The sequence below is a fragment of the Schistocerca nitens genome, chromosome 7 (genome assembly GCF_023898315.1).
Source record: "Schistocerca nitens isolate TAMUIC-IGC-003100 chromosome 7, iqSchNite1.1, whole genome shotgun sequence".
In the NCBI taxonomy this organism is placed as follows: Eukaryota; Metazoa; Arthropoda; class Insecta; order Orthoptera; family Acrididae; genus Schistocerca; species Schistocerca nitens.
Window position 1 is genome coordinate 161,270,157 of NC_064620.1, and position 19,142 is coordinate 161,289,298.

Consider the following 19,142-nt stretch of genomic DNA (forward strand, 5'->3'; position numbering starts at 1 on the left):
CTTTTTAGTTCATTACATTCTGCACAGAAATTAGTCATCTTAGATTTAAAAATCTAGTCAATTGCCGTGCTTCATTTCTGACTGTATCACTATTAGGCATAAGAATAATACGAATATAAACATTACATGATATGTATATTCTTCCGCGTTTGCTGTTGTCTCACTCTAGTTTCGTAGTTTATTAGGCAGACAGGATTTAAATGAGATAGTAGCAAACACTAAACAATACATGCCAAAATATTTATATTTGTATTATTCTTATGGTGAAGAGAATACTGCATGTGATTCACAATTCATAAAAGTTCCTATTAGCAACCATCTCTTCTCACAGGTAGGAAAAAATTCAGAACGCAGAGTTGGCCATATTGACAAATATCCCAAACAGTCTTGCCAGTCGCATTTTTGCAGTACATTGAAATGCAGCTACATTCGAAGATGAACAATACGGAATTTGTATTTACTTCATTGGATAATGTACCAAAATGCAGTGGTCGAAACTCGGGGCGGAGGAAAAAGGCTCGTCTTCAACCCCCCCCCCCCTTTTTTTTTTTTTTTTTTTTACTGACGCAGAGATTTTGGTGCCAGTATTTATCTTTGTGCCCACAAATCATGCCTTTGTGGCGCTACATATATTCGACAGCAGAAGTTAGTTGTGGCGGCACCCACCAACATTTTTCAGAACTCCCGCTTGCTTTGCACTCGATTCTAAGCCGCAGGCGGTATTTTGGATTACAAAAACTGGAAAAAAAGTTCGGCTTAGATTCGAGTAAATACGGTATGCTCTTTTGTGACAGGGCAGTGGGTATATGGGTGATGGTAGGTGACTCGGTAGAAAAGGCATAGAAGATCTATTTCTGGACAAGACGGGGAGGGTATCTTTGGTCTGTGAACTCCTCAGTTAGACACCTGGCACATTTCGATAGGGACTGATTGTGACTCCACATGCAACGACCATGGGTGGCTAGGTTTTATAGAAGGAATTTCTTAGTGTGGAATGGGTGGCAGCTGTCAAAGTTATGGTATTGTTTGTAGTTGGTACATTTGATGTGGATGGAGGCAATCATGTAGCCATCCTTGAGGTAGAGGCCAACATCAAGGAAGATGGCTCGTAGCGCAGAGGGGAAACAAATTTGGGGGGGGGGGGGGGTCCGGTGATGCCTTCAAAGGAGTCTGGGTGAGGATATAATTGGTCATCAAGACTAGGAAGGAGGTTGCAGATTTTGAGTAAGTTGCGCACTGGGAAATGTAGCAGCTGGGCAACAGGTATTGGGGATGTTAGCACAGAGGAAGATGACACTGACAGTGATGAGCTGGGTGGTGAGTGGTAAAGGAACAGGGACTTCAGAGAGTTGGTGCTTATGTGAATGTATGGCAGTGTTCTTTGTCTGATAACGGGCTTAGTCCAATAGCTTAATATATCTAGCATTCTTTTTCAGTGTGCCTGCCTGTGACTCAATGAGCCCTTTATGTCATGAGTAGCAATGTATCCTTTCCATACTGTGGTTAATCCATCACAGATTTTCCATTTTTTAATATTGTATTTTATTATACTTATAGCTATGAAAATGGTAAAATAGATCGAAAACAGTTATCTTATTACTGACATGCAACAGTGGTAGAAAAAATTAGAAATTAAGAAATCCATGGAGAACACCAACTGATAAAATAATAAAAGCTCTCTATAAAAAGGAGGATGACATCTCACAGTAGAATATCATCTTCGGTGAAACATGATTAAGCTATTTCCAAAACCCATGGGCAGGGAAAGAAGAAAAAGGTTGTAACACTCAATCATTTGTGAATGTAGGTATAATCTCCTTGGCAGAACTGGAAGATGCAAAAGGGTCCAGGAGAAACAGAATGTGTCCAAAGAAAACATAAAAAATTCAGAGCTTATTAAATATGTCCCCAAGAATCTTAGGTTAGGCTTCTAAATTTTATAAGTCTACGCCACAAGAGTGGTCATTCCAGACGACAGCAGAGTAATCTTACCCATTTATACAAAAGGAGACTGGAATATTTGTAATAACCATGAAGGTACAAGCCTATTAAACTGAGGGTATGATATACATCCCAAGATACTTTCCAAAATATTAAATGCCTTAACTGAGACTTTTCTTATAAAAGGAAGATACTGTATGGATTTTGCTTTCTGTATTAACCAAATAACAGAAAAACACGGAGAATTTAATCTTCTAATGTATATAACTTTTGTGGATTGCAACAAAGCCATCAACCAGGTGGTGAGATCTAAGTTAGAGGAAATTTTAGGAGAGTATGGCATCCCTCAGCACTTATTAAGGTCAATGAAGAGTTTGTATGCTGATAAAAATACCAAAATACACATCAGAACAAAAATTAGAATCAAGAATAACGTATTGGGACAACTACCTGGGCTGCTGTATCTCTTATGCTTATGGTAATGACCCTGAAAAGAAACGACAATGGTACTCACACATGTTAGATACAATTAAGAGAACATTACCAAACAAAAAACCAGGAAAGAGACAGTACTTAAATTTCAGAGTATTATGACTATACCTTTACTGTGTGTGGATCTCTATTATTATTATTATTATTATTATTATTATTATTATTATTTTTGCAAATTACATTCCAAAAAATATTTTGTAATGAAAAAAATCCTATACTGAGTGACTTTACATATAGGCATACAAAGACAGCTTTTAAAACTTGAAATAATAATTTACAAAATTTGAAGATCACCAATAATAAAATCGTGATTATAGTCGTACACTGGACCTCGACTAAAGTATCCTGAAACTTGACATCATTTTCAGTTCCTTTGTATCTGTGAAGTCTAACCATGTATTTTACAACAGTTTCCTATGAACATAAATGTAGATAGTTTTTAAAACTCAAAATAATAAGTTACAAAATTTTGTAGATCACCAATAATAAAATTCTGCATATACTTGTGTGCTGGACTTCAACTAAAATATCCTGAAAAAGTCATCTTTTAGTTTCTGAGTAGTTACGAAGTCTAACTACGTATTTCACAATTGTTTCCTGTAAACATAAATCTTGGAAGAGCTGGCTGGTGCACAGTCGATGTATTTATCTCGTTCCACTGGTGAGCACTTGTCACTCAACTGACAAACTGTTGTCACTTCCAGTCTCTAATGAAGTAACATCAGATTTTTCTTCACTTTCTGAGGCACTAAAGTCAATGCCAAACCCAGTGTCACTACAGCCATACTTTTTTGAAAGCACTGCAGTACAGGAGAGAATCTTAAAGTGTGCGTTTTGCTGCCTATTATCCAAAGCTGTAGGGTTAACGACTACATATTTCTGAGGAGGACTGAAGTGCGAGAAATGAGAATTGGCGGTATACAATTAGAAGATCATAAGAGGGACAGTGGAATAAGAAAGGAGCTCCATGTTCTAGGAATAGCAGAAGAGACCCAACAGTGTAGCAATCAATGGCATGATCATCTAATATATGACTTTAAAAAAACAGATAAGAGTAATATGGACAGACAGAGCTGAAGGCTTTAATGCATAGCAAATTTTAGAGGAAGCGAGAGAGAGGGAGAGAGAGAGAGAGAGAGAGAGAGAGAGAGAGCACATTTATGAAAGCTAAAGTTCATACATGTAACACAAAACAAAAAAGTGTTGTTTCTGAATTCAAAGTTGTGAAGAAAGATAAATATGGAATAAATGTAAATGACAACAGAATTAATTCTATATAAGGTATTTGCTATAGGTAATAAAATAACAGGTGCATTGTAAAATAGAAATTTAATTATATCAAAATGATTATTCATTTGAGATAATTGTAAAACTACAAGGAGACAGAATGGTTGGACAGTATTTACCTTCAGGAGACAATGTTCCAGTACTGTCAACAGCCACATTTGAAAGAAAAGAAATCTACCCATAGCTTGATATTCTGTTTCCCCTGTTTCTCATAACAGATGGGCCCTTTTCAACCTGCAATCTGAATGACCATTCTTCTTTCCCAACCTTACAAAACTTACTCTTTACTCCCTCAGGAAGGTCCTTAAAATTGTGATAGCTACTCTCCTAATTTTACCTGCTGTGGGTAAGCTCTGGCTAGGCATCTGTAAAAGTATAAAATTCGTTATTCCAAAAAAAGTATAAAATTCATTATTCCCACCTACCATGAGTCCTCTGGGCAGTGCTACTCCCTGAAACCTGTACAGGCTGCCACTGTCTGTTTCCACATGATGAACCTGTTACACAGAATAAAGACAGGCTTTAAATGACAAATACTAATAATGCAGCTGACTATTTTCCCTTCCATAACTTAGTTAAAGCACTATGTGCATTTCAACTGCACATGCGCAGTTTCAAGAAATTGAACAGAAAGTGAGAAACAAGACAACTATATGCAAACATATCTGAAACAAAAATGCATGATCATCAACACCTAGTACACTTAACCTTGAATGAAGAAGGGATGGAAGGTTAGGGTTTTTACATCTTAACAACAACAAGGTCATAAGAGGCAGTACAAGCCCTGGTGGCGGAAAAAAACTAGTCACGTCCTTTACAGAAGAATTTGCCTTATGCAGTTTAGGGAAACCATGGCAATCCTAAATCTGGATAGTCTAACGATGATTTGAACCACAGCCTTTCTGAATGTGAATCCAGAATCTTATCACTAGCCTTCTCATTCAATCTCTAAAATTAAAAGACGCCACTAAACCAATAGGTTTGTCACTTACTATATACGAAAAAAATTACTTATAAATTAAAAAATTACATATAAATAATGTTTCAATGTTTATTAGCACTGGAATCTCCTCAGATATGATATTTCACTGGTGCATCTGCCAGTTATTAATAGGTATGATATAAGATCAACTCCTAAGAGGCTGTGTGTTAATAACACATTAAAAGAAACATGGTAAGCCAACAGGAGAGTTTCTATATATCTACATATGTGGCCATAGAGTTGACCTGTGGTCTGTAGTACCAGTTGACATTCTGGCTGTGAACAAGAAAAAAATGTTGGCTACCATATACAGCATGTATTTCAATAGCTTCTTAAATTTCAAATTCAGTCTTAATATGTTTGTTCATTCAAATATGAGGACTTCTAGTTTTATATCGAAAAGCATAAGCCGCAGTTGCAATTCTCATTGTGGTTGGCATTTGTAATGAGTGGAAGAAGGAATGATATGAGTTAACAACATATTAGATACTGACGTAATTCAAGTTGAAGCACTACAGTCGAGATGCCTTAAGAAGCGCTCTGGTGAAGCGCCAAAGATGTTTGCAAAATCGCGTTACGTTACTGATGAAGTAGGCCTGTGAAGCTGTCATGCCCAGCCCACTGGAACTGTCAGGTATCAACTTATGCTGACTTGACTATAGGTCACAAGAACAGACCACATCCTGTGGCTCACTTTGAGTGACTTAAATAAACCGTGGAACACCTAAACGTGGATGGTGTATGGCCATACAGAATCTTAACAACACTCCTGGTTACAAGTTCAGTGACTAAATACAGGGTGACACTGCTTACTGGTTATCAGATCACAGGAGTTACTAAAAGGCTACATGTTTTTAAAGTTTGTAATAACAGAGTTGCATAATTAGAAATAAGCGACTTAGTATTTTCCTTGTTCTACATATACATTATCTCCATATGTCTGTTGACTACAGATGACACAATGATGAACATCTTCCACCAACATGTATCATAAAAGAAAATTAAATACTGGAATGCATCAGTGACAGCTATATGTTATAATACTTAATTTTCACAACAACAATGTCACATTCTGAAAGATCTTAGGAAAATTATATCATCACTGGCATAATAATATAACAAATGCCACTCAGAAGCTACACTCTACTTACTGCTTAACTGTTTAGTTTTGTACAAAAAGTTGATACAAACAGTCATGAAAGAATATTAAAAGACTACTTACTGCAGTTACAGTACACCGACCAATAAAGCCAGTATTGCCCACTAGGGGACCCCTGCTTATATCCACATGCTCTCCCATTCTGTACACAGTAATATCTCCAGCTGTTGAAAAGACAAAAGCAAACACAGTTTAAATCTCATATACTTCAAAGTTATTCTTGTACAAGTCAGTGATAATACGAATATGGACACTTCATCCATCAATTAAAAATATGAAACAATTCAAAACACAAAACCACAGTGAGTAAGTGATCTGCAATGAACTGGCAGTGCTAATTTAGTGTAATACCTCAAAAATAAGTGATATAATTGTCCCTGAAATCACTATCACATTTTCTGCATTCAATTTACTTCTGGACAATAATAATGACAAATGTCTTGCATGAGAGCATACACAGTGATGCAATGTCAGTATTGGCTGCAAATATAGTGTCTCAAGTGATAAGGAAAGAGAAATGGGGGAAATAAATCAGCCTATACTTGACAATCAAGAGAACTGTGATGGTAATTCAAAGAATTTAAACCTGCTTCTTCACAGTCCACATTCAACATGAGATTTGCCACCCACATACTTTAACGAATACATTCAAATTCCCTACAGTAAGACATGAACAAAACAGTCAGGCAAATCTATATACTTCAAAATAAAACTTCGAAATGAATATGGCATTACAAAGAAATGCTAAAATTGGCCAGACCAAATATTATAAAAAAATAATTCTGATATGTGATTTGCATTGTATGATTATAAAGCAAGTCACAGAATGACCTCTGGTAAATCAAAACAATTAACTTCTTAAAAAAGGAAACATATACAATGGAAGTAATTATAAAAAAACTAGAACATTAGTAGCTGTTACGCACAAAAGTCGTTTCCATTTATCTCTAACTAACCACAACAAAAATTTCAATAAAACATTGAACAATGGAAAATCCAGGATGGAGTAATGACAAAGATAGACTGTTACTTACCATGTATAGGAGACATTGAGTTGCGGACTGGCACAACAAAAATAGAGCTTTTGGCCAAAAGGTCTTCTTCTAAAGTAGAAGACTCTGTGGCTGAAAGCCCAAATGTATAGCAGTCTTTTTGTTGTGCCTGTCTGCAACTCAATGACTCCTCTACATTGTGAATAAAACATAGGAGATATCACAGAGGATTCATACCACATGAATCATTCACACAAAAAACTAAACACCTAAAACTACCTAAGGAAAAGCTAATGAAATTAGATGCAAAAAATAATACAAAACAAACAATAAAGAAGGAAAACTGAAAATTTTACTGTGGAGAAACTTTAATGTCTCAATCAGTAGAGGATATAAACAAGCGAGGACTTAGAGCATCACAGGGAGCAGGACAGTGTGGGGGAATGAACCCCATCTCCCTCTCACAGGACTGCTAATCTACACTCGAGTTTTGTGTCTCTGTGAAAGCAAAACTGACACATGATGATAGTGACCACAAAAATTGTTTTGTGTAACTGAAACTGTTGTAGTAAATGAAATATTCAATGAAGATATCTATTGCTGCAAGATGCATATCAATTATCAAAAACAACATGAAACTAAAGTTGTAATAGAAGATACTGATAGTGATCACCAAAACTGTTTTGTGTAATTGAAACTGAAACTGTTGTAGTAACTGACTTATTCAATGAAGATATCTGTTGCTACACGATGTATATCACTTATCAAAGCAATGTGAAACTAAAGTTGTAATAGACGAAAACTTATGGATATTTGACATCATTAACTACACACAACTTTGACGTGTTTATGTGTTGTTTGGAAAATTTTTGGTTCAGAAGGGTTACATGTAGTTTGGATGGTCTCTGAGGTTACATACATTAATTGCATGGTTAAGTAATAGTTGTGACCATCAAATCTGTAAGGGGGAGGGGGAGGGGAGAAGGATCCTGACTCACTCAGTACACTATCTATTGAGCTCATCTGAGAAGCACTGGTCACGAGTCTGACCCCGCAGCGATGAACTGAGTCTAAAAGGCACAGCACCATAGGCTAGATTGGATAGTACGATGGCTTTATAAAAATGACAGAAGGGTGGAGAGTCTGGCACACAAGGAAATGTTGCTGAAATAGCACAGAGTACTAAGTTTTATTTTATATGTGGCAGCAATGTCATCTTAGCATCAAGTTCTAAAAAGCAGTACGTCTCTATATTAAGTATCCCACTATGTAAATAGAGTTCTGGGTGTGAGTGACCTAATCATTGAGGGGACAATTGCATTAAACATTTTGTAGTGAAAATTGGAAGTCATGGGTTGGCGCCCAAGACTGAGATTCCCTTACTGCACACTGAAGTTCGCTTTCTGCAGTACTCATGTTTAAAGACCTGTAATAGATGCAAAAGTCATCAACATATCAAGAAAGTGCATGTCCCATGGCATTTGTAAGTCCAGTAAAATGGATGCACTCAGAAAGGAGCCTTGTGGGACTCCATTGTCCTGTGAGGAGGAGAAAGGGGGGTTGGGGGGGTTGGGAGAAATGCCTACTTGAATGTGGAAGATGAGGTAATAAATCCTGGATAAAAATCAGGAGGGTCCTCTAAATGCCACCCATATAAGGTATCAAGAACATGATTGCTATAAAATGGAGTCACACACTTTTTGCAGTTCTAAAAAAAACAGCAATGAGGCATTGGGTGAAAGCCATTCTGATGGCAGATTCCAAGAGGAATAAGCACCTGTTGGTAACCAGTCTTATCAAAATCCACTCCCAAGTTCCTTACTCACAAGGGTTCAAATCAGTCATTGGTTCACCATTCATTTGAACAACTTGCAAAAATCATTTGTAAGACAAAGCTGTCCTCTTTACGGGGGCTTTTATCTGATTTCAAAATTGGGGTAACTATGCTTTCACTCTGTGGGAAAGAAATTTTCTCTCATGCCAAATGTGATTAAAAAGTACAACAATATGACATTTGTGATTTATGGGTAAATGATACAGCATCTGGGTACATATGTAGTCAGTTCCCAGTGCCATTACAGGGCACTGTGCCAAGGCACTGAGGAATCCTGTTCATGCACTGCATGCATCAGAGTGTTAAGAACTGGGGATGGATAACAGCTTTCATTTATATTTCATGTAGGTGGGAGGTGAGAGGATACTTTCAGATTCCGAGGCTCAGACAAATTCTGTTGGTATGTGTTCAGCTACAATGCTCGTGTCAAATTAAATGATGATATCCTTATAGATACCTGGGATACTAGAGGATGACTAGTGCTCATAAATAGTGCATGAAATTTCCTGTATTCGAGAGGTGGAGGTATACATCCCAATAACAGTTACAAATATTTCCCAACAGTCCTGCTTCTGTTCTGTAGTTAGGTACTGGGTCTAGGCTCAGTCTTTTGAAGATGGTAAGTGTATCACTCAATGGATGTGAATTCCCATCTGCAGTTTTTAATGGCCACTGCTATTTCATGGTTTCAGTAAGATACAAATTTCTGGCAGTGTGGACTTGAGATGAGAGTGCTGGGTACTTCTGATCCTTGTAACATCACAGTAGCAGAATGTTGGCGGATAACATGATTTTTTTCCCTGGCGGTAGATTAGGGTTCAAAGCAATGGTGAAACTATGCAAACTGGCATTCTTTAAATTCCAGCATGGAGGATGTTCTGATTATCAGTGGGGAAAATCTGAAATTGTTCACTGTGACAAAAATCATCATATAACTTCCAATAAAATAGACTGCAGAAATCTGAGGCTACAAATCAATAGATCAGTAGCTGCCAAGGCATCATAAACTAGGTTAAAATAGGAGACCCAGTGTTTGGAACACAAAGAGTACAACTTAACAGTACTCATTATAGAACTGAGAAATTTTGGATCTGCCCTACAGAAAGGCTTGTAGGAGATGAATATTCTTTAAGATGAGGAGGAGATGATGACAGTCAAAAGATCAAATCAGTTATCATCCAGTGTGTTACATGCTAAGCTTTCTGGGAGATTTGGCATCAAAAGTGCCAAGCAGTTGTGAATATCACAACAAACAGGTGAATAAGGTGCCTGTACATATCCGATGGGATGTGTCCCACAATGGGCAAGCTTTTCCCCACACAGCTAGCTCACACTACTGAGGAAAAATTTTTGTAAGTGGAGGGTCATACCTGCTAATGAGGAACATACTGGATTAGCTGAAAATGATTATTAAATTTGGTCAAGGTGGTGGAAGAATGCCCAAAATTAGAGTCCCTGGGGAAGCTAGATCTGCAGCAAAGAAGTCACTGTGGTTTATGGGTCAGAGGGAACAGGTAGAAAGGGGAGAAGGGAGGGAGTGATCATGGGGTAAGAAGAAATGCTGCAATGACTCATTACAAGCATCTTCCCAAAAAACTTGCAAGCCCCCTGCTAGGGTGGGGGTTATAACATAGTGATATGGGAGGAATGAAGTGCAAGATGTTATGAGAGGAAAGGTTGTGTAGTGCCTCAAGAATTTCGGGGTAAATTCTAGAGACACTCGTATTTCCACCATCTCAAACACACGTTATTTTAAAGATAAGTGTGTGAAAGTGGAACTGTGTCTACTGTGCCATGATTATGTGTGAGCAGGAATGGCATGTATCGGACGGTTGATCAGTGTGGGCAGGTAGTCACAGCACTCGCCTCAGAAGTTACACGCCCAGCACAAGGAGCAAACTTGATGTACTCCATGACAATGCTACTTCAGTCATTACTGAGAACAGTTGAATGTTGTTAAAGAAAAGAAAAGACACTTACTTATTACCTTACTTTCGTGAGGTCCAGATGGTGGACTTGCTAGAGCTTTCCAGATTGTATTTGTTATAAAGTATGTAAGAGTATCTGTCAGACCGGTAATTGTTGGGCTTACAAAAATGAATCATTTATATGGGGTCTTGTTTGTGAAAGTGAAAATATAGTGAGATTGGTTTAAAAGTATCCTGAGTGTACAGAGTTAGGGGCATAAAGAATTCCTCCAAAACAGCATCTTATCTTCAGAGAAGAAGTTGGGCAGACAATCACAGCTGGCTATCCTGAAAAGAAGATTGGTGAAACAACTCCATGTAAGCTCAATAATAAAGTGGGAGTCGGAGTCTGGCACACCATCACCACACTTCTCCCTCCAGTTGCCGGAAACCGCCAGAGCTGAAGCAAGAGAGTGGGAAGTAGACAAAGTGAGAATGGCAACTAGAGGGGGTTAGGGGAACTGAAAGAATAAAGGATGTGTTGCAGATAGTCTTCCCAACTTCACAGTTCACACAAGAGCTAGTTGGAGTAGTTGGGGGGAATTGTGATGTACAGCATTTTGAGCAAGCAGCTAGCCACAATTCAGTAGTGGTCATTTACATGAGTAGACAGCTGGTTAGATGCTGTACCCACACAGATACTTACACACAATAATGCTGTGATAATCTATCTTTGATTGTATAGAAAACGCCTGTGACTGATATGCAATGGGAAGTGGTGGTGGGTGTCTACTACAGGTCACACATCCAGTTTTGTGTGGACAAGCATTACCCTGTCGAAAAATGGCCCCATGGTACTGTCACGTAAGAAGGAACACAGAAGGACACAGGATGTCCATGATGTACCATTGTGCTGTCAGAGTTCCCACTACTACTTAAGTCATAATCTGTGGCTCCCCGTACAATGATACCAGGAGTAATACCCCTGTGCATCTCCAAAATACTGGAAGAATGGGACCTCACCACAGGTTATTGTCATACTCTTAGACAATGGTCATCACAGGTAATACATAACAGTGATTCATCGCTGAGTGAAATGTGAAGTCATTCATCTGCAGTCCATGCAAAAATCCAAATGCAGTGTTTGTTTTGTGGTGTTAACAGGAGCCTACACGTGGAATGGTAATTCCAGACACTGGGCTCTGCTAGCCTCTAACAAATGGTGTAAGATGACACAAAACGTTGCACGGAGGGCATTATAAATTCTTGTATGGAACATGCACACGTGAAGAGGTTATAATCTGGATACTGCACAATTTGATCAAACAGCGAATGGAATCACAGAATGAAGACTTCTTTCAAAACCAGTAAGGTGCTGATAACATTGTCTCACAAGAGTGTGTGGCATCTCTGTGCCCTTCAAAAGGATCACTCAACATCTGACATACTTCACGTCCTTATATACCCTACGAGGCCTAGTAACAATGCTAAATATGAGCAACATTAATGTACTCCGACATTCTATCTGTCACGAAGAAATGTAATTTACATATCTGCTGTGGACTGGCAAGACAGCCAATCCACTATGACGGGAAGCCGAAAGGCACGCGTTAAAGCTCACGCAGGATGGCGTGAGGTCTGGAACAGGACAATGTCTTGAGACTAGCAAAAAAGGTATGTAGCTTCTGGAATACTTAACTTTAATCCATAATTGGTGAACATCGCTCTTGACGGTACATGTTTTACAATCTCAATATTAACTGGTAATGGCGCCTTGCTAGGTCGTAGCAAATGACGTAGCTGAAGGCTATGCTAACTATCGTCTCGGCAAATGAGAGCATATTTTGTCAGTGAACCATCGCTAGTAAAGTCGGCTGTACAAGTGGGGCGAGTGCTAGGAAGCCTCTCTAGACCTGCCGTGTGGCGGCGCTCGGTCTGCAATCACTGATAGTGGCGACACGCGGGTCCGACGTATACTACCGGACCGCGACCGATTTAAAGGCTACCACCTAGCAAGTGTGGTGTCTGGCAGTGACACCACACATATCCACCAATGGTGTGTGTGTGAGGGGGGATCAGGAGGGGCAAAACATCACTGACATCCAACCATGGCATCTGAGTGCTTCACTTTTTTGTCAGGTAGCATGTTGAGAATTTTAAGGTCTACGTCTTGTTCGGGGTGGTGAAAAGGTTGTTGCTGTCAAGGGGAAGAAAGGGTGTGGGAAATCAGTTTCTGACTGTCTGGAAAGTAAAGGGCCTGTAAGGTTACACAGGCACCAAAGGTGCAAGAGAGGCACCTCCTAATATGAAACAGATGGTAAGATGTCAAAATGGAAGTACCATTGGTGCTTGACATGATGGGCAAGGAATTTAATGGAGCCATTAGAAAGGACAGATGAATGGAGACTGCAGACAATTGGTGCAAGCTGCTGGACAACAAAGGCAAAGCACCTCTGTGTAAGGAGCACTGTAACCAATCATATGAGTGGTGTACACCAGTGAAGTTGGTTTGTGGATTCCATAGCTGTGAAGTTGGACTGATTGGGAAGGAATCTGCACAAGAAAGGTGAAACCTGGACAAAGGTGAGAAATCCCTTGAAGGTTGGTAGAGGGTGACAGCAGGGAATGGACAGATCATGGTTGGAAGAGTAGTAGGAACCATTTATGGCAATGTTCAGTGTGGGATGTGGGCTAACTGTTGACAGTATGGTGGGATCCAAAGAAATCCTTCCACTGTTGAGAACAAGTTGAGGAAATCAGATTACTAACAAGTGGAAATGGCTAAACCTTCAGTTGATACTGAACATTTTGATGCTGAACATGCAGCCTTTTGAGAAGACTGGGAATTTAGTGTGAGTCAGGTTTATTGGTGACAGACTGATGACAGTACTTGATGCCAGGCAGTTATGTTTGATAACAGTGCACTTTATGAGTGATGAGGACAGTTTCTGAAGATTTGGGAGGCTAGGTGGAACAGGTAGTGATGGGAACTACGACTTCATGAGAAATAGGTGAGGGTAGTAATTCTATTAGAGTATTGCTTGTTTTGCTAGGTAGTGGTGGTCCCAGGTAGAAATAAGATAAAGAGCTTAGTTAGGTTCCTCACATTGTGTTGAAAATTGTTTTCCAGATTTTGGAAGTCTCAACATTAAAAATGCATGCACGAAATTACTATCAGAGTAAATTTTTATGAAGTACATGCACTTAAGTGAAGTTTTTGCTTAGATGGAGTTATTATGGAGATTCAGAATAATGTTAGTTAGGAACTGAGGCATTCGAAAATATGAAAGTCCTTGATAAAGATGTGAGGTGATAAGAAAAATGCAGTGAAACATACTGGGGAATGTAATGTAACAGGCCAATAAACTAATAAAGAGTACTGAAAATCAATGTGAATCAAGACTAAGATATCACTTATTCACCAGTCTAAAATTAGTTCCCAACCTACATTCACTTGGAATCATTATTTTCATTTAAAAGCTGTGTTATGCAAAATAATTCTTATGACCCAATTAAACTAAGCCCGTTTTCCATAACATTTCCATTTAACTGAACCATTTGTCCTATATTACTTATACTAAATGAGTATCTGGGAGCAAGTTCACAATAATTAAAATTGTTGTAAACTGGCAATAGCACTGGCTAGTAAAACAAATCATGACATAATATCAGAGTACACATAGAAGGAATGGATGTGATGGAATTTACAGTATCTCACAACAAATAACTGTTTTAAACAAATAATTCTTGGGGTAACACTCAACCCAAATGTTAGTGCGTTCAAATCCCATTGGTGGGTAAATTTTCAGCACTAGCGTTTAGATGCATACAATTTCAAACTGTCTGAATGCCTTAACCCTAAAGCTCTTTGAAGATTCACATGCTGTGAAGCATGTGACCACACTGATGGTGCAATGTCCATCTGATGGGGATTTCTATTTAGCATCCCCTTGCCGCTGTTATTGAGAGCAGCCAGCAACACGTATAATTCTGTCTCCTTTCATTCCAAACACGACAAAACCATTACAGTAACAACACTACACTGCACTGCATTTACATTTACTGAAATCATCCATACAACATAAACAAATTCTTGGCAGTTCATAACAGGGTGAAAAAAGGTAATGGCAAATTATCTCCAACATGATTCCTGCCTATGACAGAAATGTGAAATTGCCACAGATATTCACTGACAAGTATGGGCAGATTGAGATTGGCTAAAAATTATCCAGTAATTATTACCAGAAAACTGGTTTACTGAAATTGTTTATCAGGCTTTCCCATGCCCTGTATCTGTTTATTAAGGAAAACAGGTAATTCCAGGAAGGGGCTGAAGTACTCATAATTAAATTTTGCAGCAGTTGGTTTACATCCTGTCTGTTGTCTTGTTTACACAGTAAGCACTTTAATTTAACCTCCCATTAAAAACATTTTAGCTCAGAACAACCCCCTCCTCCCTCACCTACTATCTATCTATCGATCTCTCTCTCTCTCTCTCTCTCTCTCTCTCTCTTTCTGGTAGTTTTCAAGCAGCCTAATGCAGATCTTAGTTTGTGTAACATGACCAATAATACATACTTGGATCACTGCTTGCAATATCTGGTATCTGCTGCAGTTTGTGTGGGTTGTCTGCAAACATTTCTAGAGCGATATCTGCTGGGATGGAGAGGCGCTCAATACGGTATGCACGTTTTGCCAATTCCACCATCTGGCCAGACAGGGATCGTAACTCATCCTGAAAATACCTTTTGCTGCAGTAAATATAAAATACATGTCTTATCTCTGAATAAGTGAAAACAATAACAATCATTATTACAAATAGTCCTGGAAACAAACAATTATTATTAGCAATTACAGACATATCTGTCTCATATGGCGAAACTAAATATGTATATTCCCTAAGAGACAGTCTTATGAGCATTGGACTGCGAAGGTCATAACAGAACAAATGCAACAGGAAACTGAAGGGGTGAAGCATAACACTATGCAATGGATGCAGTGGAAATTCTCACAGTTGAGTTCAAAATACACAATATACCTCAGTAACAATTGCACTATGCAAGATTTTGATATGAACTTTACTTATATTCACACAATACTTTCACAGATCCATTGTGATTCCTCCTCCATAGCTGAAGCAGTTCATATGTAAACATATTTTAACAGCAGATACCTTAAAAGGTTTTTTGAGAAACAGCAGGCGGTGAATGAAAAGTGTTGCTACACATTTCCTGCATCTGTACTTCCTTACTCCACATCATGAATCAAAATATTGTAAAGTACAGCAGTATGGAAGCTAAGAGTTTTAACACCTGATAACTACAGCTTCCCCTTTCGTTCATCGTGTTTTCGTACTGCCCTGATATAATATAAGTGTCAATAATTAATACTGGGTGATATAAGATGAGAGGAAAATATTAATATAACTTTTATCCATTATGGATGTTGAACACCGTGACTGTGACATCTTTATAGGTTTCCAAAAATAACTGCAACCAATCGCCTTCTGTGATGCTTCAATTTTTATTTACCATGGCCAGTTTTGAATCATCTAGCGACTCATCATCAGGTGGTACACACTTTTAATGACTGTCTGGAGCATTGGGTGGAGGGAGTCATTTACAAAGATGGTCTTCTGGAACAGTTAAAGATTTTCACTCATAACAATAAATCATCCCCACACCATCTTAAATGAACAAAATGATTTAGCAGATAACCCATTTTTTTCAGAATCTTTAAGAATCCTTGAAAAATTAGACAGTTATTCTGCAGCTAAATACCCAGGACTACGAACATAAACACACAAAACCATACCACATGTCCCAAAGCCACCCACAAGTTAAGATCTTATGTGTACTTCATAGTCAATAATCAATGTGCATTAGGTAAAAATAAATATGTCAACTTAATTTCAACACTAAAATTATACATGAAATTTCATCCTGAACTCTTAGTTTGATAGACTTTGTAAATAGCGCATACTAATTTTGTAAAATGAATACTTGTTACTTTTGTAATAACTGAAAGTAATATAAATTGATATGTATAGTTACCGTCATAAATGTTCAGTTTCGATAGAGTTTTCATCTGGCATAGTTCTGATCAAGAGTTTCTGATGCCAAAATTTGGTTTGATCCCAACAATAATAGAAGGACACATTACAATAGCTGTCAATAATTCATATCTAAATGAAACTGTATGTCATGAAATAAATGTGAGCCCCATAATAACTTATTCATATGACCATGATGGTCAAATGACAGAAATGAAGCATCACAATCAATCATATTGACTAAGAAGGGAAGCATGTTATTCCACAGACTCACAAATGCTGACTTTGTTCACAATTCAGAGAGAATTCATGGAGTGAACAATGGGATGAAGTTTGCCAAGGACACACACTAGGAATCCAGTCACAAAGAACATGTCAAAAACAACAACAGTGGAAGCCAAGAAAAAGTGTCTAACAAAAAGAATCAACACATTTGGTGCCACGAAAGTTCTGTTGGTAACCAGGCTGCACTCAGCCCTTGTGATGCCAATCGAGGAGCTATTTGGTTGAGAAATAGCAGCAACGGTCACAAAAACTGACACTGGCCGGGAGAGCAGTGTGCTGAGCACAAGCCCATAAGTACCTAGTAGATAGTGTCGGAAGTTCCATGCGGCTTTTCGCGGATGATGCTGCAGTATACAGAGAAGTTGCAGCATTAGAAAATTGTAGCGAAATGCAGGAAGATCTGCAGCGGATAGGCACTTGGTGCAGGGAGTGGCAACTGACCCTTAACATAGATAAATGTAATGTATTGCAAATACATAGAAAGAAGGATCCTTTATTGTATGATTATATGATAGCGGAACAAACACTGGTAGCAGTTACTTCTGTAAAATATCTGGGAGTATGCATGCGGAGCGATTTGAAGTGGAATGATCACATACAATTACTTGTTGGTAAGGCGGGTACCAGGTTGAGATTCATTGGGAGAGTCCTTAGAAAATGTAGTCCATCAACAAAGGAGGTGGCTTACAAAACACTCGTTTGACCTATACTTGAGTATTGCTCATCAGTGTGGGATCCGTACCAGATCGGGTTGACGGAGGAGATAGAGAAGACCCAAAGAAGAGTGGCGCATTTCCTCACAGGGTTATTTGGTAACCGTGATAGCGTTATGGAGATGTTTAGCAAACTCAAGTGGCAGACTCTGTAAGAGAGGTGCTCTGCATCGCGGTGTAGCTTGCTCGCCAGGTTTCGAGAGGGTGCGTTTCTGGATGAGGTATCGAATATATTGCTTCCCCCTACTTATACCTCCCGAGGAGATCACGAATGTAAAATTAGAGAGATTCGAGCGCGCACGGAGGCTTTCAGACAGTCATTCTTCCCGCGAACCATACGCGACTGGAACAGAAAAGGGAGGTAATGACAGTGGCACGTAAAGTGCCCTCCGCCACACACCGTTGGGTGGCTTGCGGAGTACAGATGTAGATGTAGATGTAGAAGTAACAGTGAAGCCTAAGGGCTCAGGATGACATGGCAGCACTGGGCCTTCAAGGCTTGTCCAGATTTTTTTTTTAAACCATTAGAGAATTTATATACGTACTTGCCTGAAATAAACTTTACTAATAACCAGTAAAGTAAACTGATGCTCTCTGTCAATAACATGGCAAATATGAACACACAAAATTCAAATTATTGGCTGTCAAATTCAATAAATTCTTTCTCACAGCAGCTGAAAACACGGGGAAAAAAAAATGGACCCTCAACAGCAGAATCACTAGAAGTACTTAAACAGTCACTGCATAGTCCGCCACCAGACACCGCTTTTTCTAGCTCTTGTGTTAGAGAGTAGAGTCCTGCATGACTGAGTAAGTGAGCACAAAATATGAGATGGGGCGAGCACACCCTAATTGGATAGGCTGCCTGCACTAGTTCTAGTGACCGAGCATAGAAGACGTGGCCGAATACTTAGCATGTAACTTCAAACACATTACACGTGTCATTATCCGTGTGAGACTGCAGCCAGTACGGGCTTCTCATTTGTGGTGTGTCTCTCTCTCTCTATAATAATGCAGTGCGAGGAATCCAGTGCAGTAATACGTAAGATTGAAACCAATGTTTACACATTGAAGATACAGGAAGCTTTAAAAAGCCAAGTATGGAGTACATTTATGTTGGTTGTAGACGAAAACAGTGCTTCTACTGGGTACATATCGTGCATATTGTGCATTATTGTGTTTCCAGTCAGGAACCACTCATTTAAAGGAACACAGTTGCAAGAAACCTCACAAAGATACAGCTCCTTGAGAGATACCAGCAGTAATAAAAAATAGTATTACAGCAAAGTGTGTTGCAATGTGTGCTAAAGATATGAGACCTTTTAATGCTGTTTCCGGTGAAGGTTTCAGAGAACTAGGCCAAGAATTAATACATATAGGTGCGCATTATGGAGAAGTTAACGTGGCAGATGTCATGCAACATCCCTCTACTATAATCACAAATGTCAAAGAACAAGCTGATGCAATATGAAATAGCATAATGCCTTCTGTTATTGCG

General features: G+C 38.8%; 1 protein-coding gene across 1 annotated transcript in view; it reads right to left on the reverse strand.

Annotated features, from left to right (window-relative positions):
• LOC126195112 (39S ribosomal protein L39, mitochondrial) overlaps window positions 1–19,142 on the reverse strand; it is an 82,448-nt gene that overhangs the window by 15,381 nt on the left and 47,925 nt on the right. Inside the window, exons 5-7 of the mRNA XM_049933582.1 lie at window positions 15,173–15,329; window positions 5,925–6,025; window positions 4,146–4,217 (exon numbers count right to left, since the gene is read on the reverse strand). Coding sequence (XP_049789539.1) covers window positions 4,146–4,217; window positions 5,925–6,025; window positions 15,173–15,329 — 330 coding nt within the window. The remainder of the gene's footprint in view (window positions 1–4,145; window positions 4,218–5,924; window positions 6,026–15,172; window positions 15,330–19,142) is intronic.